At 65.0% G+C, this 21,376-nt stretch overlaps 1 protein-coding gene across 2 annotated transcripts in view; it reads right to left on the bottom strand.

Annotated features, from left to right (window-relative positions):
* Nucleotides 1-1,915: 1,915 nt before the first annotated feature.
* Nucleotides 1,916-21,376, bottom strand: part of QSOX1 (quiescin sulfhydryl oxidase 1) — a 26,343-nt gene continuing 6,882 nt past the window's right edge. Inside the window, exons 4-14 of one of the 2 annotated variants that reach the window (XM_026084774.1) lie at nt 17,762-17,862; nt 14,177-14,225; nt 13,828-13,930; nt 11,394-11,484; nt 10,574-10,719; nt 9,051-9,185; nt 8,522-8,651; nt 5,487-5,609; nt 5,190-5,334; nt 4,828-5,007; nt 1,916-3,475 (exon numbers count right to left, since the gene is read on the bottom strand). In XM_026084774.1, coding sequence (XP_025940559.1) covers nt 2,625-3,475; nt 4,828-5,007; nt 5,190-5,334; nt 5,487-5,609; nt 8,522-8,651; nt 9,051-9,185; nt 10,574-10,719; nt 11,394-11,484; nt 13,828-13,930; nt 14,177-14,225; nt 17,762-17,862 — 2,054 coding nt within the window. In that variant the 3' untranslated portion in view covers nt 1,916-2,624. Of the gene's footprint in view, nt 3,476-4,827; nt 5,008-5,189; nt 5,335-5,486; nt 5,610-8,521; nt 8,652-9,050; nt 9,186-10,573; nt 10,720-11,393; nt 11,485-13,096; nt 13,211-13,827; nt 13,931-14,176; nt 14,226-17,761; nt 17,863-21,376 lie in introns of those variants that run through there. The other variant, XM_026084775.1, reaches the window with a different exon arrangement.

Genomic DNA, 21,376 nt, shown 5'->3' with positions numbered 1-21,376 from the left:
GGCCGGGCCGGTGCGAATCCCCTGCGCTGGAGGGGCCGGAGGCCGCGGGGGGAGGCTGCCACCCGGGYGGGTGGGTGGCCCACGCCGACAAGATGGCGGCCCCCATGGAGYGAGTTTGCCAGGTCTCAGCCCGGAGTGGCAGCAAAGGACACTCACGGGGCCGCGGAGCATCGCCCGAGCCCGCCGGATCCAGGCGGCCACAAAAACCCTCGCTGCCCCCCCCCCCAGAGGAAAACAGCCCCCCGGCCTTCGCCCTCGGCTGCCCAGGCCTGCACGGAGCAAGTCCCACGCGGAGAAGCTTCCCTACTCACCGGCGGCGGAAGAAACCGTCCCCCCCCGCGGGAAGCGCCCGACGGGGAGCTGCTAATCCGGGCGGCGGGGCGCGCGGGGAGAGCTGCGCTCGCCCGCGCCGCGAGGGACGGAAAGAGGGAGGCGGCGAGGAGGCAGCGCCGCCGGCCCCGCGCGCCCGCCGGGGGGGCCGCGGGCCGCCCTCGGAGGAAATTAAATTGCACTCGAGGGCAAATGCTATTAGGGAATAGCCGGCGTCTCCCAGCAGCCTGCGGCCATTTAGGTAATTAGCCGCCGGGCGCATCCCCCTCCCGCCGGCGGGGCCCGGCGCTCCCTGCGCTCGTGGGGTCACCCCCACGTTTTCGGCACCGTGGCGGAGAGCGGGGTCCGGACCGGGGACACCGGGATGCACCATCCCTCGGCACCGAGTCCAAGCGCGGCACGCACTGATGGGGTCCCCGGGCACCAGGCTCGACCCCCCCCCGGTGCCCGGGATCCCCCCGGAGCGCGCGGCAGGATCGCCCCAGCCCTCCTCCGCCCCGCGCGGGAGGATGGGGACACCCCAAAGGGGATTACGGAAAGTCTATTTGCGGGACTCTCTTCTCCCCCCGGGCCTGCCAGGGGAGCCGGCTCCGGGCAGGCTTCGGCCCCCCGCAGCGACCGCGCGGGAGCGGGGACCCGCGGGCCCGGCTAAGGGACGTGCCCAAGGCCACCGCGGCCGGCAGTGGCAGGGCAGGGCAGGGCGCCAACCCGCGGCCGGGGCCGCTTCGAGCGGGGCCAAGGCGCGACAGCGCGCAGAGGCCGAGGAAGAGCGAAGGGCAGAAGAAGAAACGTCGACCGCAGCCCGGCGAGGGAGGGATGGAGGCGCTGGAGCAGGCAGCGGCCGGTCCGGCGCGACCCCCCCGGAGCACTCGGGGCCCCGGGAGCCGCCGGGCTCCTCCGCCGGCCGCCCAGCCCTCTCCTCCCACCTGAGTGGAGTGAAGATATCAAGAAAAAGGCTCCAAATCGGATTGACACCCCCTCTCGCCCCCCTAATAAAGTTTATTATCAGCCGGGCTCTAATCCTTTTAAATCCCCCGCGCTGGGGAGAGGGCTGGGATTAGGGGAGGGCAGCGTAATCCCAATGAATTTGTTACAGGGGGATTTAGGCAGCGCCAGGAGAGCAGATGGCCCCGGCTCTGGAAAACAACCATTTTCCTTAATGATTCGTAACAAGGATAAAAGGGCAGGGAGAAACGGGGCCAGGGAGGCAGAGCGGACCTGCGGGCTGGGCACCCGCATGCAGGCGCCTCCTCCTCCTCTTCCTCCTCCTCCTCCTCCTCTGCGCCTCCCCGCTTTATTTCTCCAGGCAACTTTTTTCCAGCAGCTCAGGCAGCTCCTCAGCTTCCCAGTGCCACTGGCAGCCCCCGGCCGGCCACCCCGGCATCCGAGAGCGACTCCCACCGTGGGGCCGCGCTGGCGGAGATTCGGGGGAACGGAGGGATGGGACGGCAGTGCCGCCTCGCGCCCCCCCCCAACGCACCCGCACACCAGGGACGAGGCAGCACAGCAGAACCGACGTTGGCAAAAATAATTTATTGCGCTAACAGGAGCCGAGAGCGAGCGACAGCGCGGGAGGCAGGCGAGCCGGGCGCTCCGCTCCGCGCCGCCGGGAGCGCGGGGAGGGCGGCAGGGCGGCAGCCCGCTCTGCCGCGCCACGGGGCGAGAAACACCAAATTAAAACGCGCGTCCGATCACAGCCAGCACCGAGGGCTTTCGCTCGCCCGCCAGCGGAGCGGCCGTGCCGGGGCCGAGCGCAGCCCGGGAGGAGAACGAAGGGGCGCGGGGGGCAACCCCAAACCCCGTCGCAGGGCAATGCTGCAGGATTTGGCACCCTCCTGCCGCCCTGGGGAAAGGGGAGCAAAGCGCAGAGCCCCGTCGCCCCCCGCGCCCTCCCAGCCCGCCGCCGCTAGTGGTTTAACCCCAAAGGCTGCTCCGCAGCACGGCGCCGAGCTGCCACCCGGCTTGAAGCCAGCCCGGCTAAACCCGAGCCCAAGGCCGCCGCGCCGCGCCGGGGGGCTCCCGAGGCAGCTCGGTGGGGAGACCTGAGCCCCCGTCGGTGCTACAGCTCCCACACTCAGCCGGGCGCCCGGAAACGCGGCATGCCGAGCGGAGGCGGTGCTGTTCCAACACCTCCTTCCACCCCAAAACCGGCCCCGCAGCGGTGACTGAAGAGCGCCGCTGCAAGCGGGGCAGCTCCCGGCGAGGAAGCAGCAAAACCCTTCCCCTTCCACCACGAAACCGGCCTCGCCGCCGTCCCGCCAGCCCCCAGCCCCGCGCCACCCCCTGCTCCCCGCTCAGGCCGTGGGGAAGCCCGGGCGGCCTTTCCGGGAGCGCATGCGGAGGCGGAAGAAGGTGTACATGCCCAGGAGGCACATGGAGGAGAGGAAGTAGAGCACGATGCACAGGCTGACGTCCACGCGGGAGAAGCCGAGACCCAGCACGCGGAACCACTGGCTCCTTCGCAGGCCGTCCCCGGCCGCCTCCTCCTCCTCGTCGGCCGGGCCGCCGCGGCGCCACGAGCCCAGGCCCCGCTTCTGCAGGCGCTCCCAGCCCACCGCGTAGTCGAAGTCCTGGGCGCCGCCGGCCGCCCGCTGCGGGGCCACGGCGTCCCTCTTGCTGAGCCGCCGGCGCCGGCCGGCCACCGCCGCGGCCCTCAGCGCCTTGCTCTTGAAGTGCTGCTCGCTGAAGGAGTCCAGGTCCACGATGTCTTCCTCCGTCTCGCGCGGCTTGGGGTTCATCCGCACGATGCTGGGCCTGCGCAGCTCGGAGGAGCCCGGCCGCTCCGGAGCTCCCACCGCCCCTTCCGTGCCCTCCTCGTTCGGCTTCTCCGCCTCCTTTTCCTCTTCTTCCTCCTCCTCCTTTTCCCTCTCCGCCACTCTCTCTCCATCTCTCTCCGCTGGCCTGTTGATGCTGAGCCTCGTGTCTGCCGCCGCTCCCATCTCCCGGCTCTCCCTGGCCAGGAGGTCCGTGCCGGACTCGGTGTAGTCCGGGTAGATGTTGGCCGGGGAGAAGTGGGCCTTGAGGAAGCGCAGCACGGCCGGCTCGTCCCACGCGTGCACCCCGCTCTCCTCCTTGTGGCACAGGGGACACATGTCCGGCGGAGGCCACTGCAGCTTGGGGAACTTGGGGTCCTCCGTGTCGCTGCCTGGAGGAAGCGGACCCAGCAAGGGGGTTAGGGACGCTCCCACCCCGAGCGGCAGCGGGGACCGGACCCGGGGCGCTAACGCAGCGCCAGCCCCTTACAAATACCCCGGACCAGCGCCTTGGCCCCGTCCTGCCCAACATCCCATCCTCCCTCCCACAGGGACACATTCCCTGCCCAAACACCAGGAAAGCCCTGCATCTTCCCAGTCGGCTCCAGCCCCAGGAGCACAGGGCCCCCGGGAGACAGCCCACCCGCAGGCCCATTCCTCTCCGGATACACCACCCTCGCTGCCAGCTGCGGGAATGAATCCCAGGATTTGGGGGGGGGGGGGGATTTGCTCACCGGTGGAGGGCAACCAAGCACACCCTTTCCCGGGGAATCTCACCCCCCCCTCGTCTTGCTAAAAATGGGCTTTCTCCACCGGGCAGAAGGGAAAAAACCTTCAAGGCTGAGGGCAGGCAAAGCCCGAACAGCAGGTTTCACAAGCCCTTGCCTTTTGGGGAGGCGACAGGGGCTCAGCCTCCAGGAGGCCTCCCTCCGCGCAGCCCGCGCCGCGGCCGAGGCGGCGGCAGGAGACGAGGTCCCCGGAGAGGGGAGGCCGCCCCGGCACGCAGCCGCCCACCCCCCTCCTCGCCGCGGCACGCTCGCCTCCTTTTCGGCCGCCAGCAGCTTTTGTCCCCGGCTCCGGCCGCGCAGCTGGGGCCAGCCGGGCAGGCGGGGACGCGAGGCCGTTTGGAGGAGCCGCCGCGGGAGGAGGGGTCCTCCCGGGGCACGTGGCAGCTTTGGGAAGCTCCCCGCGGGGAGCCGGAGAAGGTCTCACCGCATCTCCGGGGCGGTCTCCGATGCCACGCAACCAGGTGCCGGGTCCCTGCCGCCGCGGGGGCCCGGATCTCCCCGGCAGCCCCTGCCCGGGGCCGCGGGGTCCCCCCTGCCCAGGCGACGCTGTTTGCAGGTGGGCCAAGGGCTGGCTCCATCTGCTAGGAGCCTCCGCCTGGGCTTCCCCCCACGCTCCCAGACCTCCATCCTTGCTGCTTCATCGGCCTGCAAAGCAGCACGCGGACGGATGTCCCTTCAAGGCCACGCACGACTGCGTTTTTGGCAGGACGAGACCTCACCGCCTCCCTCCGGCGATGTGACCTGGAGCAGATACTGCTCCCAGCACTGCCCAGCGGGAGAGGGGTGCTTCACATCTCCTCTCTTCCCTTTCCCTTGGAAAACTGCCGCTGCTGCTGGCTCCTGCGGCTCGGGGCTGCCCACACCACGGCGCAGCCCCTCTCCGCGGCCCGGCCAGCCCGGGGCCTCCCCGCCGGGGGCCGACGCCAAGCTCCCCCCACCGCCAGCGCGCCGCTTACCGGCCAGCCGAGCGTTCACCTCGTTGTGGTGCGACCAGAGCCAGAGGACCGCCTGCTCCCGGCCCTGCACCTTGTCCATGGACTCCGCGGCCATGGCCTCGAAGTGCTGGGCGCACTCCTGGCAGCCGAAGAAGTTCTTGACGTAGCAGCGCATGGCGCTCAGGACCTCCAGCGGCAGCTCTAGGGGAGGGCAGAGAGCGACGGGGGCAGGTCCAGACCCACGGCCGCACGGCACGTCCCCTTTGCCCCGGGACAGGAGGTCCCCGGCGTGCCGCGTCCCTCCCCACGCCCACCGGGAACGCCCCGGCACCATCCGTGGCCCACCTCCGAGGCGGGTCAAGGCAAGCGCCGGCTGAGCCTACCTTTGTCCGGGCCGCCCTGGAGGGCCTGGGCTGTCAGCAGGTGGAAGAGGGTCCAGAGAGAGCAGGGGTAGCCGCGGAAGTGGGGCTCGCTGCCCTGGCAGCCCACCCAGGTCACGTTGGTGGGCAGCATGGCAGGGTGGGGGGCCTGAAGGACAGACAGACGGACACGGGGGGTGATGCAGCTGGAAACCAAGATGAGGGGGAGCAAGGGGAGGTCTCCAGCAAGGGGAGACCTCCCGGGGGAAGGGGAGAGAAGGACGGCAGGGACCTCGCGGGAGGTACCGCCGGGCGCCTTACGTCTCCCTTATTCTTCACAGCCTCCTTCCAGGYGTTGCGGGGCAGCTCGGGCTCCGTCCAGTTCCTCAGCCAGCCGTCCAGAGACTGCAGGTACGTCTGGACGAAGGGGCGCCCGGGGAAGTACTGCGCCAAGAGCAAGAGGAGACGCGGGTGAGGAGAGCTGCCCCCGCGCCAGCGCCGCGGTCCCCGCTCAGCCCCGCGCCCCGGAGCCTCCGGCCGGCGGCCGTGGTCCCGACTCAGCCCCGCACCCCGGAGCCCCCGGCCGGCGGCCGTGGTCCCGGCTCAGCCCCGCGCCGCCAGGCCCTTGCATTTGTATTCAAGCGACTGCGGCAGCAAAGCGGGCAGCTCCGCCGGCTCGGATCCAAGCGCCGAACCTCGGCCCGAGCTCCGCGCGGTCTGAGCGACGCAAAAAGCTACTCTGACAATAAGTCAGCTCAAATCCGATTAGCATCAGCACTTTAAAACCGCAAGTGCTCCAGGGAGAAGGGGGAGCCGGCGCGTGCGTGCCACCGACAGACCGACCGACCCAGGCATCAGAGGGCCTGGCCCCCACCGCCGCCGCGGGAGGGCAACGTGACAGTAGCAAGACACAGGAAAAGCAACAGGGAAGTGAAAGAAAGGAGCGTTTTGCAGGCACTGATCTATTCTCCCTGGGCCCACGGGGATTTTAAGCAATTCCATGAATTGCACTGAAAGTCCCGAATTCAGTAGGGGAATTCATCTACAACCTGACATTTCTGCTGCAAAACTCAGTTCCCTCCTCCCCACACCTTCCAAAGGCGGTTTTACCGCATGATGCGTTGCTTTCTAGCATCATTTCTTTCCACACTAAGTTTTTTTTCCCCTTTCGCTGAAATACTTCTTGGAAACGCAACAGTTAAAGCGCAGGCCCCGGTGGCAGCGGGAGGGTGAATTCCCCCAGTCGGAGCAGGCTGCAGCTGCCAGGGCTGGCAGCAATCCTGGTGCCGCTGCTCCGACCCGTGGAGGAGAGCTGGAACGGCAGCGCCGGCTCAGCACCCGCGGGCTGCCGCCCCCCGCCTCGTCCCCGGCCCGCGGGGCGGCCGCAGAGCCACGGCACCCTCCCAGGGACGGTTAAAAGCTGATCTAGAAGGCACTCCTCCTCCCTGCAGCCTTGGCCAACGCGGCCCCGCAATGTGACACCGCGCTGGACCCGGAGAGGGGCAACACGACCATCGCACACCTGATGGACAAACACAGCAGGCTGCAGGCTCTGCAGGATCCGACCTCTAACAGGGACCTCACGGGATGGGGCATTTATTTAATGAAATCCCCCACGATCCAGAAAGGGAGAAACATCAAAGGCAATAACTGGTGGCAAGTAGGAGAAGAGAYAAACAGGCTTCAGCCCAGCCAAGCCAAGTATCTCAGTCCTGACCACTTCCTACGCACCCCTCTTCTGCCAGGTGTATCCCCAGCTCCCTGCCTCCCTTCTCATGCAGGCACCTTCCCGTTGCTGTGAAAGGGACCACCAGCAAGGTAAAATCATTATGAAGCTCTAAGCTGAGAACTTAAGACTTGTTGCACCAGCGGCTTGTGTCTGGAGCAGCTGATTATTCCCCCCTCTGTGTGCAGGAAGGGCAGGCAGATGTGGGAACAGGGGCTGCCTTGCATGCTGCAGAAGTCTACGCTGGTTCTGAGACCCAGAAGGTGCAAACCGAGTGCAACGCTCTGGGTAACGAATGAGGGAGAAAAGCAAGCAGACAGGTTGGGGCCAAGGTCTACCAGAGACCCCGGGCTGGGAAAGCCGGGGAACAGAGCTCTGTCTACACCACTAGTAGAAACATCGTCCAAACGCAGCACTCGATAGTACCAGGCAGTTAAATTGCCCAGCTTCTGCTGGCTCAGAGCTTCTCTGCACTACGGGCGAGCTTGAATTTTGCCAGCCCCACGGAGCAGAGAGAAAAAAAGAAAAAAGATCTTAAATTAGGCTATTCCAGAGCCTGCAGAGATTAACTCCCCAAACTGAGCATTCAAGTCAGGAGATGAGAATCAGGCAGTGCAAACCTCTCTGCTCGCGTCTGTCGTCTCTGCCACCCCCAGCTGGGAGTCCGCGTTTCTTCTGAAAAGACCTTCTGCCTCGAAACAACAACTTCTGCAAACAGAGAGCCCGCTCTGCCCGTGGACAACTGCAGCTGATTTCTTGTCTGAACCTCTCTGGCACCTGCTTTTAGCTGCTGGCTCTCGTCAGGACCTCTAGCCCACCAGATTAAGGAATCCCCCTCTATCAGGAATCTCATCCGCAGACTCGACTTGGAGCAAATCGCATCTTTGCCTTCTGTCGAATAAAATCGCCCAAGCTTCTCAAGCAATCTCACTGCCTTGAGCCACCGCGGGCAGGATCGCGGGCAGGATTGCGGGCACAACCGTTACGTGGCGGTCTGGAAGGGGGCAGGAAAAAAATATCCCGAGCTCGACCAACTGCGGGCGAGCTGCAGGGCAAGGGTCAGGCCRGCTGCGGAGCTGCCGGCTGCAGAGGGCTCTGCTGGGACGCGGCYGGCAGGGAACGCCGCCGCCGCCGCCAGGGAAGTGGCGAGGGACTCGCCGAGCAACAGGAAGCGCGGCTCGCATCAGAGACCGCCACGCTCGGCTGCCTACGGAGGCCGGCGCGCACAGCCCTCGCTACCAGCCCCGCGGGGACGCAGGCCACATCCTGCATTTAACAGTATGAATACGTATATAGAAATGCAGATAGTTCCTCCATCGATACTGAAATACAACAGCTACGGCCACGGCTCGGCACAGGCAGGGACTTGACTTGAGCCCATGGGATCTCATCGGGATTTTTAGCTGGATTAAGGCATCCCTGGAGACCCAAATTCCTGTCCTGGACTTGGCTCCGAATGGCCAAGGGCTAAGCCATTTGCTGTACTCTTAACACAGGCTGGCCTCGTGGCGAGCACCATTCACCAGGTCTCCCCGGGAGCGAGCGCRGGTCGGACCAGCGCCGCGCGCCGCGGCCCGGAGGCCAGCACGCCCCGTTCCTGCCCCCGCACGGGGCCGCCGCTGCTCCTCACCTTCGCCAGCAGCGCCACGTAGCACTTCAAGGCTGACAGCGCGGCTCCTGACAGCGTGCCGGCCCGGGCGACCTCCACCCGCAGCGAGTAGTGGAGCGCAGACTCCAGGTCAGCCATGTACACCTTGGAGCTGGGGAAGCAGGACAAAACGCACAACGGGCCGTGAGCGTTTTACTCGACCAAGGGCAGCTTTGCACCCCGAGGGACCTGGCCGCACAGAGGAGAATTTGCTTTGCAACCGTGATATGGGGCTGTTCCTGGGGGAAGGGCATGGTCCCGGCCTGTCATCGACTCACCGAGGAGCCACCTTCGCTCTGCTGCTTGCGCAGCCCTGCACGGGCACATCCCCTGCTCCTGCTCCCACCTGCCCACCCCAAAGCCCATCTCCCCCAGCTTCCTGCAGCCCCAAAACGGCCGAGCCGTGTGCTTGCCCAGCTCACACCAGGCACCAGCACCTCATGCCTTGAGAAGGGGCCAGTGAAGGGGCTGTGTGCACGTGGGGGCCACACAAGGACGAGGGGGCTCTCACCGGTCAGCATGCTTCAGCTGGGACGCGGTGGTCACGTTGGAAGTGCTGGAAGTCATGTTCAGCTTGTAAGAGCCCCGGGTCACGCCAGAGAGCGTTCTCAAGTAGTAGGTGTAGAAGGAGCGCACCTCCATGTGCCTGCAAGGAAGGAGAAGCCGTGAGCAAAACCTCTCTCCATCCCAAAGAGCTGCTGGCCACGACAAGGAGGCAAACGAGACCCAAGACTTTGAGGTGGACCAGCAACTCCCAGCCTGGTAGAACCACTCTGGGACCCCTCACGCTCTGCCGAGGACATCTCCGCTCCCAAACGCGGGATGATTAAAGCTCTCCGTCTGCCCCCGGCAGCAGGTATCTTGGCACGCAACCCATAGCAAGTCTTTTATCGCAGGAGCCAAGGTTGGGACGCCCCAGGCACCAAGCCCTCCCCAGCACCCTAGAGAGGAGAGGAGGGTGTTGGGGCCACCGAGGGCTGCAGGGAGGAGGGCGTCCCTGCAAAGCGCTCCCGGCCCTTCGGCGAAGCTGGCAGGCAGCAGCGGGAAAGCCCAGGGGATGCCGGCAGCGCGGAGCCGTCTCTCTCGCAGCCTGGTGCTCGCCCGCAAGCAGATGGTGGAGAGGCAGCTTTGTCACAAGCAATTTTCCCCTCCGCCAGCTCCGTGGGGAAGGAACAATAGCTCCGCTCCGGGCAGAGCTGGCATCCCTCCTCTCGCCACCTCTCCCGCCGCCAGCCCCCGCAGCATCCCCTCGCGCTTCCCACCCCGAGCAGCCCCGCAAACCCCCTTCCTCCCCCAGGGAGACGGCCCCTCTCCCCGGCGGGCTGGCACCGAGGGCACCTTCGCGGGGCAGCCGCAGGTGGCCCGGCGCGTCCCGGCCTCGCCGCCGGCCGGCCCCACGCCAGCCGCCCGCCGCGGCTGCCGAGGCACCATCTGGCCGCTGCTCGGCGTGCCGCTCGGCGGCGGGAGCCGCTCGGGGGAGCGGGCGGCCCATTGTTCCCCGCCAGCCGCTCGGAACCGGCCATTGTCTGCCTCCTAATGAACTTTTCCGCAATTAGGAAGCCGACGGCGAAGAGCAGCGAGAYGGGGAGAGGGTCAGGCACAAGCCTGGTACCCTGCCAGGCTCGGGACGCRGCAGATTTATCCGCCAACCAGCAGGGCAACTGGTGGAGATGGAAAAAAGCCCGTGGCCGGGCAGCTCCCCAGGCGCTGGGAGCCGGCACTCCCAAGGAGAAAGGTCAGGTAGGCCCACCGGCACGCCAGAGCCAAAATTCATCCCCTCCACCACGAGGAGAACATCCCACAAGGAACTGGTGTGGGACTCCCTCCAGGCCCTTCCAGCCCGACGAAGCAGCCCTGCAGGAGGGGTGATGCTCTCTGCTGCAGCCGCCGGCTTTTCCCCCTAGCGCATCCACAGCGCTGACCCCGGTGAGGGGGAAAGCCCGTGCGCAACAGGTTTGTGTGTGGCGCATCAGTGCCATGCAAGGCCCYGGCCCTCCGCAGCCAGGACCTTCCCCTCCGTGTCCCCGGACTCACACGGGCAGGCGGGAGAAGGACCCATTGCTAAGGAGCAGGTAGCCGGACGGGAAGGTGGTCACGCCAAACTTCTTCACGAGCTCCTCCTCGCTGCTCAGCACCCTCCTCACGGCGATGTTCTCGTACTGCAGCATGTCCAGCGTCACCTGCAACCCAAGGAGCTCCCCGGTCAGGCGGGCCAGGGGGCAGGACATCCCAGCTCCGACTGCACCCGGGTTCCCTCCGTGGCGGAGAGGAACACCACAAGGCTGTTTAGCACCCCACACAACACCTCATGCCTTCAAAGCGGCATGCAAACACGAGCAAAGCCTCCCCAACCGCCTCGAGAGGTGGGAAGGCTGCAGGGAGAGGCCTGGCCTGAGCTGCAGTGGGGCGAACCCAAGAATCCCCGGCCCCTGGTCCCATGCCCAAACCACACCGCGGCGCATGCGGGAAAGCTCGCCGCTAYGCTCCGGCTGGGAGAGGCCAGGGGTGAGGGCAGAGCCTGGTGCCTCCGGAGCCTAGGGCAGAGCTAGCGATTCGCAATCCGGGGTGCGAAAGGAGAGCTTGTTTTCTGCTCATCGGCTTCGTGTCTCAAAGCAGGAGCTCCTGCGTGCATTTTCAGAGGCCTTTGTGGGAGCAGCCCCCTTGGTCCAGGGTCCCTGTCCCCTCCGGGCCCACTCGTTTTCAGAAGGAGAACGCAACACCACTTGGGACCTCCCCACCTCTGCCAAATGGGCTCGGGAGTTATTAGGCAGGACTGATAGGACTGCAGGCACCAATGCGTACACGGGGGACACCAGCTTAGACAGAGATGCAGGATAAACACAGCCATACCCACCTCTCTGCCCACGAAGGAGTTGCTCTTCTCAAAGATCAGCGCCAGGTACTTGACGTTGTTTCTCCGGAAGAAGCCACGAACCTCCTCCGCGCTGCAAGAGAGGACAAGAGTGAGCGGCAGCACGCACCAGGGCTGTGGGACATCCCAGCAGGGTGCCTCCTGCCAGCACGCATCAGCTTGGCAAAGCGGGCGGATGTTGTTTTGCCCTCTCGCATGAAAGGAGCTCGGCCCTAAGCTGCGGGGATTTGTCACAGGAAGTCGACGCTGGGTTCAGCTTTGCTGAGCTAACAATTTCTCCCCGCTGAAGTTTCCAGCCCAATTTTCTGCTCTGGTTCACGGGTTCTGTGAAAACCCGCCAGGGCCGGCCGAGGCGGCAGAAAACACAGCGAGGCTACGGAGAGGGGAGTTGCATGCTCACCCAGGGGAAAAACACAGCGAAGAACTCGAACCTGCGTTTCTTTTCTACGCCGCAGAGGCACCGGAGACAAGCCCGAAGCCTGACCGCTGCTCTGGGAAAGCCAAACGCCCTCTCTCCAGGGCTGGAGAGGGGCACAGAGGCAGACGGGGCAAGCGCAGAGGTGGTCCCCGCCAGCGTCCCCCCGCGAGCGGCAAGCCAGCCTCTCCGCCGACCCAGAGGAGCCCCGCCGGGGCCGGCCATCGCCCGGGCGGCAAAGCAGCCATCTGTGTCTGGCAGAGACAACTCGGACTCCACGGACTTTATAATGAATGGAGAAAACCCTTTCTCAGGCAGGGCAGACAAAAGCCGCTCTGGGGTCGAATGACACAGATGCTGGTGACGGCTGCTGGCACCATCTCGCTCCATCGCCAGCTGAGCGTGGCCGCGCTCGGCACGGCAGGGCGGTGGACACCGCCACGTCCCTGCCCCGCGCCCAGCCCAGGCACCGCCTGCTCTAATTCAGCCCAGGCTGACGAGCAGGTTCGTTAGGAGACACACAAGAGACAACGAAGTAACCCAGGGAGGCACGCAAAACCAGCGGCTCACAGCCGCCTGGCTCAGAAAGTTGCCCGTCCTGTCCAGGACATGTCCTAGCACCTTGTTCGATCCCGGATGTCACAGCATGAGTCTCTCCCACACCAGGTGATTGGCTCAGCTTGTACCTCGGGCACGTGTCAGCACCAACCGCTCGCCTCGGTCCCCACATCACCCTCCTCGCCTACCACTGGCGCTGCGTGACGCAACCCCCTCCAGAAACGAAATCAAGTTGCATCTCCATTGCGTAGATCCCGCCACTTCTACCAGGAGCCTGAGCCCTGCTGCCTTTACTGCTACAAGCTGCCTTCAAAACAGTGGTTTCTTCCCCTGACACCGCAGCGGTCCTTCTCTGAAGCACTCCTAGCCTGAACGCCTCTTCCCCAAGCATGGGGAACCGGCACCAGCTACAGCACCGCGGGCGCTGCCCTACCAGGCCTTGCGCTACAGCCCAAAAACTGCCGTAGCTGACAGGGAACAGCTCTGCCGTCAGGCCAGCGCAGTCTCTGGGCGTTTCTCACCTTGCAGACCTCCACCAGGAATTCTTCTCCCCATCCCAAGCACTCCCCATAGCTGCCTGCCTTTAGTTGCTCCATAGCTCTACTCTGTCCCTGCGTTTTTCTCTCCTAGATGACAATACATCAAATGTTTCACCAAAGTCCAGAAATCAGGTCTATCGCATTTCTCATGTCTAGAAACAACTATCAGTTACCTTATCGCAGAAAGACATCCATTCAGTCCGGCACTGCCTGTTATTGGCAAACTGATGTCCTAGTTTTCCCCTATTTTCCATGTTCCTCCATTTTTATTTTTATGAGTTTTTTTTCTGTTAAAAATGCATAAATCAGGCTGTAAATGGCTGTAACCTTGCCAGACCACTTGTGTCTCCCCTGGAACGTGGGTGATAGAGTAGCTACTCTGCACTTACTTTTGGCTCAGGACTTTCATTAGAAACCCACCTTCACTACCCAAACTACACTTCCAGCTGCCAGTTCCTCCCAAGATCCAGGAAGGGCGTTATCCAGTGATTCCCAGCTAAACACACTTGTTTCCACCTCTGGCATGGCCATTTCTGTCCCCTCCTTCCCAAGAGCCACCCTACTGCTCCAGAGCCAGAGGCGGGAAAGCACAGATGAAATTTGTGCTCTGTTCCTGGCCACCCCTCGATTTGGGCTCATCCCAGTCCCCAGAGGCAGGTCTCCCTGTTTCTCTTTTCCTCCTCRTGGTTGCCCACCTGGCTGAAAAGCCTGGCGAGATCTTTGCAAGAGGCCAGACACCCCCGTTCACTTCCTTCTGGGGCTTTCAGCCTCTTATCACCCCTCTCTGCGCTGGTGTCTCTCTGTCTGCTCTTCATGGGACTGTTCCCAGTGGGCTGCCAGGAGCCATCCCCTCCCTCCCAGCTCCACGCCCCGTGCACGGCTCCGGGCCGGTGGTCACCCCTACCTCGCCGGCTCCAGCGGAGGACAAGCGGGCGGCCAGGCATCGTGGCTCTGCTCCAGGTTGGTGATGATGCTGTGCCTCAGGTCCCGGACGGAGGTGCTGGGATCTGTCGGGGGGACGAGACATGGACGGTCAAGCCCAGGGAAGCCGGACTCAAGGGCCGAGCCCGGCTCGCCCCAGGCAGGTTGGGGTGTCGCGCTGAGCGTCCTCCCAGGGCTGCCRGCTTCACCCCATCCTGACGGCCCAACTGGGGAACGCGGCCCTCCTCCGTCCCTAACGCACGGGGGCTGCAGGGATTGCGGCAGGGCCTTTCACACCCAGGGTAAAAGCCACCACGGCTTTGAATACTCACTAGCAATCTTTATCCCATCTTCTGCCTTCTTGGAAAAAGCTCTGAAAAACTGAAAGGAAAGGAAAAACAAGAGAAAGTTGGAGAGAGGGCAGCTGGACAGGGAGACAGCCCAGCCCAGCAGCTCTGCCTCTCCACCTTGCTGCCTCGCTCTCCCCAGGAGACACCTGGGCTCCTTCACAGACCTCAGCTTATCACTTTCTAAAGCCCGTTTGGCACGAGACGAAGCCACGGATTTATCAACAGCTCTTCTAGGCGCGTTCAGACCAGTCACCAAATTAGAACATATCAGTCGATACCGCGCACCGGCCGAGGAACTCCCAGCCGCAACCCCACGCAGCACCCACCCTGCTCCTCCCTCCAGCCTCTGCACCGGCACGTCCCAGCTCGCGGGGCGAACGCCCACCCCGGGCTGCGGCAGCCGGAGCCGGCGGCACAGGGCGTCCCCATGCACCCTGCCAGCCTCCACCGGCCACCCCAGAAAGCCCCAAGATGTCACCACTGGCATCACCAAGCCGAGTGACCTCGAGGACGAGGAGCGAGGCAAAAAGCCACAGCAGAGAAAGCCCAGGGCGAGCTCGGGTGCACCAAGGGCTCCGGAGACAGGGAGGAGAGCCGGAGGCAAGGAAGGCCTTAGGAAAGGGAGGATCAAACGCCGTGTCTCCTACATCTCCCTCAGAGCCCAGGCCCTGCTGCGGATGGGCTGGACAGACCTGTAGCCTGGCCAGACGCTGGGGAGACTCTGGTGCCCGCTCCCACGCCTGGCCCGGGCACACCAGGCTCCTCGCACAAGGGCTGCGGCTCTGGGCCCGGCAGCCCTGGAGCAAGCGGGCTCGGAGAGCGGCRTGCCTGGGCAAACCGGCTCCCGCCGAGGGGGACGCCAGTCGGCACAAAGGAGGGACGCTGGCCAGCACTGCATCCGTCTTGCCTTCCCGGAGGGGAGGGATGCAGACGCGGCCAGGAGCAGAGCCACATCTCAGCCGAGAGCGGGTGCAGAGGAGACGCTTCCAAGAGACCCAGAGAGGCAGCCAAGATCCTCCTGGTCTTGTAAACTGTTGACTTTCTGCTTCAGAGCTTTTAAAAAGTGGAAGCAAAGGTTTTATCCCGGCTCTGCATGGGCTGTTTCCTGCCCAAACCATCTGCTGCGCCCGATCCCGGCTTCCCACAGTGGCTCCACTGCAGGTGGCACAGCCGGAGCAGCGCAACCCGATTGCGTCAGCCGGGTGTTTGCTTTGCAGGCTGGGCTGGGAGCAAGCGCTGTTTGCAGAAGGTGCTCGGGTCTGAAGGAGAGGGGGGGAAGACAGGACAAGGCAAGYGACTTCTCGGCGCTGCCACATCGGCACGTATTCCCGTACCGGCAGACATTTCCGTAAACAGCCAGGCAGAGGCATCCRGGGCTAGGAGGCAACCAGGCACGCACCCAGGGCAGGAGACGGGCTCCAGCCCCACTCCAGAGCCTGCCTCGAAGGAGGCTCAGTAAACGCATCCGCCTCTCCCGGGCCCCTCGCTCAGCTGCTGGGGCGGGTGTCCCAGGCGGAGGGCAGAGGCAGGCGAGGCCCTGCCAGCCGTGCGAGCTGCCGACGCCGGCACCACGCAGGGAGAGGAGCTGGGACCCCGGCGCAGGGTGCTCAGGAGCCGCCGGCACCCACTCCCGTGGCCGCGCTGGGCACGACCGGAGCGGCCCAGGCGCACGGCCACCCTCGGGTGACCCTGCGCGCTCTCCCCCGCGTRCTGAGCCGGATAAAGGCAACGTCCACCTGCCTTCCGAAGGTCCTACGAGCTCCCCYGCCCGGCAGCGCACCCCAATCCCATCCCCACCCGACACTTCTCACTGCAGCTCCCAGCGCACAGCTCCTTTTCCCAGCAGAGAAGGAACCGAGCTGGGTTTCGGCTGCTGCAAAGAGCGTGACTTTTGTGGCGAGGTTCTGCAAAATCCTCGGGAACCCGGAACAGGAAGGGAAGGGCCGAGAGCGTTGTGCTGCGCTGTGAAGGCTCGGGGAGCCCGGTGGCTGCAAGGGGCGTTAGCAAGCGGAGCCAGCAGCACGTGCGCGCTTGCACACGATGGTTTCGGCTAGCGTAGACGAAGCCAGAGGTTTCAGCCTGGTGAGGCTCCAGCTAACCGAGTCTCAATTAACTCAGGTTTAACTGAACGGTCCAGGACACGACTGCTCCAGGAACGCGCTCCAGGTTAGAGCTCCAAAAGCCGGGTCGAACCTGGAAGCCCGGAGAATAGCTTAACCGGCACTGGGCACCTAACCAGCTCCCACCGAACGCAGGAAACATCCGTGCCGCCAGCCACCAATTACCGGGACGGAAACCGCGCGAGCGCCACGCGCCAGGCCCTCCGAGTGGCACGGCAGGCTGGCACAGAGGAAATGCCACGGCGGCGCTGAGCTCACCGCCAGGATCGCCAGACACGCGCGGGCTCCGGCAGGCACCAGATCCGCAAAGGAATTCTTGGACGCGGCGCTGGCTCCATGCCACGGAGCCGCTGCGCCAGAGGCACTTTGTATCACCAGGCGCTGCGTTCCCTTCTCCCGTACCAAAGCAAAAGCAACCACGTGCCCTCCCCCAGGCTGGACGGGATCCAGGCGCCTGCTTCCCTTTGGAGAGGAGCACGGGGCCGGAGAGGCCCACCGGGGGCGCGAGGAAGGCCCTGCTCTTCCTCACCGTGATCTCGGGGACAGCTCCTCACGGAGACACCCCAAGGCAGCGCCAGGACAGGAATTCGAGCGGAGGACACTTGACRCGTGCCTCGCCCAGATCTCCTGGCACACATCTCCGAACTCCAAGCATAAGAAAGAGTTAACGATTAAACCCCTATCTCCCTCCTTTTCCAGGTAATCTCAGCTTCCACTTCTCACTTAATAGATATCCTGCTCGCGGTATCGCTGCTCATTAGATAGGTATCTCGGGTTCTGCGGCTTCACTGCTTGCGTTGGACCGGGCCTCTGTTTGTAGTGGGAAACACTGAGATCCTGCGTGTTTACACAGCTAAGCCGCCGGGCGCGGGATCAAGAGGGGGGACTGCGCCCTGCCCGCCAACAACAACAGAGCCTCCCGCGGCGGGACGCTCCCGGCGAGGCGGGACGCTCGAGAGCTCGCCCCTGCAGCGCCCGCACGGCCCGGCGGAGAGCCGCAAGCAGGGCCGCCGCGGCCCCGGCCAGCTCCGCAGCGCTTCCTGGCAGGGGCCGCGGCGCTGCCGCCCGGGAGCCCGCGCCGGCAACYGCTCCCTGCCTCCCCCGGCCCTTGCTGCCGCCTCGCCGGGGCCGTTTCGGATTCAGGTTTCCGGGCCTCTCGGCGGTCCTAGGAGCGATCGGGTCTCTGTGTTTCGTTGCGGGGATGCGCTTCGCTTTTCCCCTCCTGCTTCTAACCGCGGCAGCGGCTGCGCAGGCTGCACGCCAGCAGCAGCCCCCCTTCGGGGAGCGGGGAACAACTGCAGTTTGCAAAGCCCCAAAGGGAATATTTTGGTGCAAAGCTGTTAATCCRACCGAGCAAGAAAAGGACAGCTCAAAAGGAAAAGCACCGGGGAAGCAGGGCACGGAGAAGGGCCTCTCCCCACCCCCCGGCCRGCCCCCCAGACCTCACCTTGAGCGTGGGGAAGCCGGTTATCCCGAAGTCCATGCACACCTGCTGGTTAGCCTCATCGGCACAGTCGAGGGCAGCGATCATCACGGCGGGCCTCCACTCTGCGGGGACAGAGGGACACGGTCAGCGCAGCCGCGGAGCGCCGGCGGGGCGAGGACGGCTCGGCACGGGCCGGGCCCCGCCTGGGGGAAAGCCCCTTCCCGGTGTCCGGCCTCCGGCTGCAGCGCCGGGAGCCGGCCGAGGAGCCCCGGGAGCCCGCGGCAGAGCATCTCCAGCTCCCCGCCGCGACGGCRGGGCCGGTCGGCAAACTGCCCGGGCCGCGCCGCCTCCGCACCCGCGCGGTTTCTCCCACGGGTTTCTGCCGGGGCCAGGCCACGCTGCTCGCAGAGCGCATCCGCGCYGGTGCCAGGGGCAGAGCCGGGCACGGGGCCAAGCCAGAACCGCTAATCCCTCTTCCATAAACACCTCTTTGCAGGGCCACAAAGCTCTGGACGCCGGCTGCCTATCCATCTCCCGCTGCTCGCACGCCACGGCTGGCCGTGCCAGGCCGCCTCGAGGGCCTGTCCCAGCCCGCATCCAACCCGTCCCTGCCGCTGCCTCCTCCCCGCGCACACGGAGCCGCCGGGGGAGGCCTGCTTAAGCATCCCGCATCCCACCTTGCATGGGAAACGCAGCTCGGGCTCTTCCCTCGCCTCCCAGGACTCAGGGGGATTCTTCCAAGGCATCATCTGCCTGGAAAAATCCATCCTCCAAAAGCCCGATCAGCTTCTCGCCGCCACCAGGCTGAGGGCAGCGGAGAAACGGCAGCTCGGCGAGAGGAGCGGTGCCAAGGGAGCAAAGCCCAGCTCGCGCCCTCGGAGACCCCCTCCGCGCCCCCGGCCGGGGCAGCGGCTCCCACCGCTCACGTTACGGTCTGCTCCGGGCGGCGCAGGAGCCGAGCCCGGGAGCCGGAGGCGATGGCCGCGAGCCAGGTGGCCGGGTGCCGGGAGGAGCACRGCCAACCCGGTTCTTCCAGCCGCTGCATCCGGGAGGCCGCGTAACCCGACTCGCTCTGCTTCCAGCCAGGTAACCCATCGCCGCGGCTCGGCAGGCGATCGCCCAGCCTGCCGGCCTGCGCGGCGAGATCGAACGCCGGCAGAGATGCTCYGGGGCCCCRGGCACCCCAGCTCCAGGGGTCTGCRACATTGGGAACAGCCCCGGCCCCCCGCGGCACCAACCCCAGAGCTACCACAGAAACGGCACTGGCAGGGCCGCRWCTGAAAGACAGCTCTGTGCGTCTATTGCTTGAAGTAAACTCCAGAAAAAGGGGCTGAAAACGTGCTTGGGAAGCCTCCAGGTCCCCCCCACCCCATCCTGCCACCCAGCAGGGCCTGATCCCAGCAGTATGAGGGCATGYCGGCTAGGTGGGCACCGCTCCACATGGTCCTCATCACCTATCTCACCCTCTATCCCTCCTCCCRCAAAGCGGGAACGCTTCCCGCAGACCCAAATGCTTCAAGCGCCTGGCTGGGTATTGCTACAGAAGCGCCAAGCCCAAGGTTTGGCTGGCAGACGGTCRCCCTACAGCTTCTGAAGTCATCAGGGCAACAAAACCGCCAAGGGCGACCCAGGGAGTCACCAGCCCAGCCCACAGCACCTTCTGCCCAAAAGCCCTGGGAACCACCACAGCTGTTCAAAGCTTGATTCGGCCCCAAATTGCACCAGGCCTGCCGAGATGCAATTCTCAGTGTTTCGTGCCCTATTTTTTGGGTGGCAAAAGCAAAGGGAAAGCCCCGCGAGGTGGAGCCGGGCTTTGCGCGCCCTGGTTTCTCACCCGCTGCGAGCTCTGCCCCGGCGCGCTGCCTGCGACCGCAGCCGCCCGCCTTTCCGGTTCGCCGGGCCGCCAGCCGGGCCTCGCTCCTCGCCCGCAGCACCCCCAGCGCAGGGCCTGCAGCTGCCCGCTGCTGCGGGAAGAAGCGCGGGGCCGAGCAGAGCCCGGCATCGCCGCCAGGAGGGGGGGGATTGCTAACCGCAGCCCAGAGAGAGCAGATAACACAGGCTCCTGCGTGTCTAACCCCAGACCGAGGGGACGGTCAATAACCGAGGGAGCAACTCGAAGCCGCRCCAGTGACGCTATAGCAAAGTTATCCTCAAGAGACGAGCAGGGAAAGGAAAAGATGTTTGTAAGGATGGAGATGTTCACCTAGGGCAGACAAGAGCAAATTACAAGGGATACAAAGACCTGYGCCTCCAAACTTGGCCCTGTGGGAGCCAGAAAACCAGCTCACCCCACGCTGGCCCACGTCTCGCCAGCCACCACGGAGGCTCCTGGTGCAGGTCCCGAGTGGGAGCAGACAGGGTGGTGAGGAAACATCCCCATTTCCACTTCTCCCCCGTCAGGTGGCGACAAGTGGCCCTTCTGACCACGATGCTGTGGTTTGGAGTTACAGAGAGACCAGGACTCTGCCRTTGAGCCTCCCCAAGTGTCAGACACATCGCGGGCCTGGCACATCCTCTCCCACACCCAACGCGAGCATCCAGGCGTGGGATCTCGGCTCTTAACTCATCCCARGCATCTTCTCCCGCCCTGTCCTCCCAACACAGCCTACTCTGGTCCCCAACCACACAACCCCCTGCAAAGAAATCCTGGTTTTCACGGCTTTTCCAGACCTTTTGCAGCCTTACAACCCCAGGCCACATCCCTGGGGCTGCTCTTGGCCTCTCCACAGCTCCCCCCATGCCTCTTCCCACCCCAAGGTACCTGTGTCCCCCAGGAAAAGAGCAGCAGATCCCTGCCAGGTCCCTACTCCCTGACTTCAACTGGGCAGCGCGGGAGGAAGCAGTATAAAAGAGAAACGCAGAAAGCAGGCAAGAARGCATCTCAGCCGGCAGGCTCTGAAAGCCAGTGGCAAAACGGAGACACAACTTCTGAAATGGTTCCTTCTTCTGCTCAAAGAAACAAGCCAAAGAAAGTAGGGCCTCTCCTTCAGAGCAGGAAGGGAGGGGAGGCCGCACCGGCACCCAAACCCAGCTCGTGCCATCCTACCTGGGGGCCTGCAAGAGGTCAGGACCCACCTGGACCACCCTGCTTCGAGGGTGACACGAGCCCCCRTGAGATCCCTAGTAGCCCTGCGGCAGGCAAGGAAGGACACCTCTTTTTTCCCAGCCTAGGCTAGATGTTCCCCAAAAGCCAGCTCTCCAAGCAGCGATTCTTCCCGCTGCCTGATCACCGGTGCCGGGGGAGGCCCGGATGCCACATAGCCGATGGGGCTGGCAGCGGGGGAACCGGATCACCAGGCTAAAGTCTCATCAGACACCGGCTCCRGGGGCAGCTGGAGGCAAGACACACTCCGCGGTACTCATCGGCACGTGGCTCCCACGAGTCGCCAGAGAGCCGACGTCCTCCCAATTAAGCCCAATCCTGCAAAAATCCACCTCGGGGAAGGGCTCCTTCCGCCCGCTCCAGCCGGCACACGGCCCCCGTGGCGGCTCCTTCGGCCGGGCCAGGCGCGTCCCATGCCGGGCAGCGCCGACACGCAGCAGCCTCCAGCCCTGCAGCCGCCGGGGGAAACCCGAGGGGCAGCACAGCCCCACGTGCCGCGCCCGAGCCCGGCCCGCAGCCCCCGGGGACCGATC

This window comes from Apteryx rowi, unplaced genomic scaffold, assembly GCF_003343035.1.
Source record: "Apteryx rowi isolate R43461 unplaced genomic scaffold, aptRow1 scaffold_65, whole genome shotgun sequence".
In the NCBI taxonomy this organism is placed as follows: Eukaryota; Metazoa; Chordata; class Aves; order Apterygiformes; family Apterygidae; genus Apteryx; species Apteryx rowi.
The sequence above is the reverse complement of the archived record's forward strand: the minus strand, read 5'-3'. Positions and strand labels throughout refer to the sequence as shown.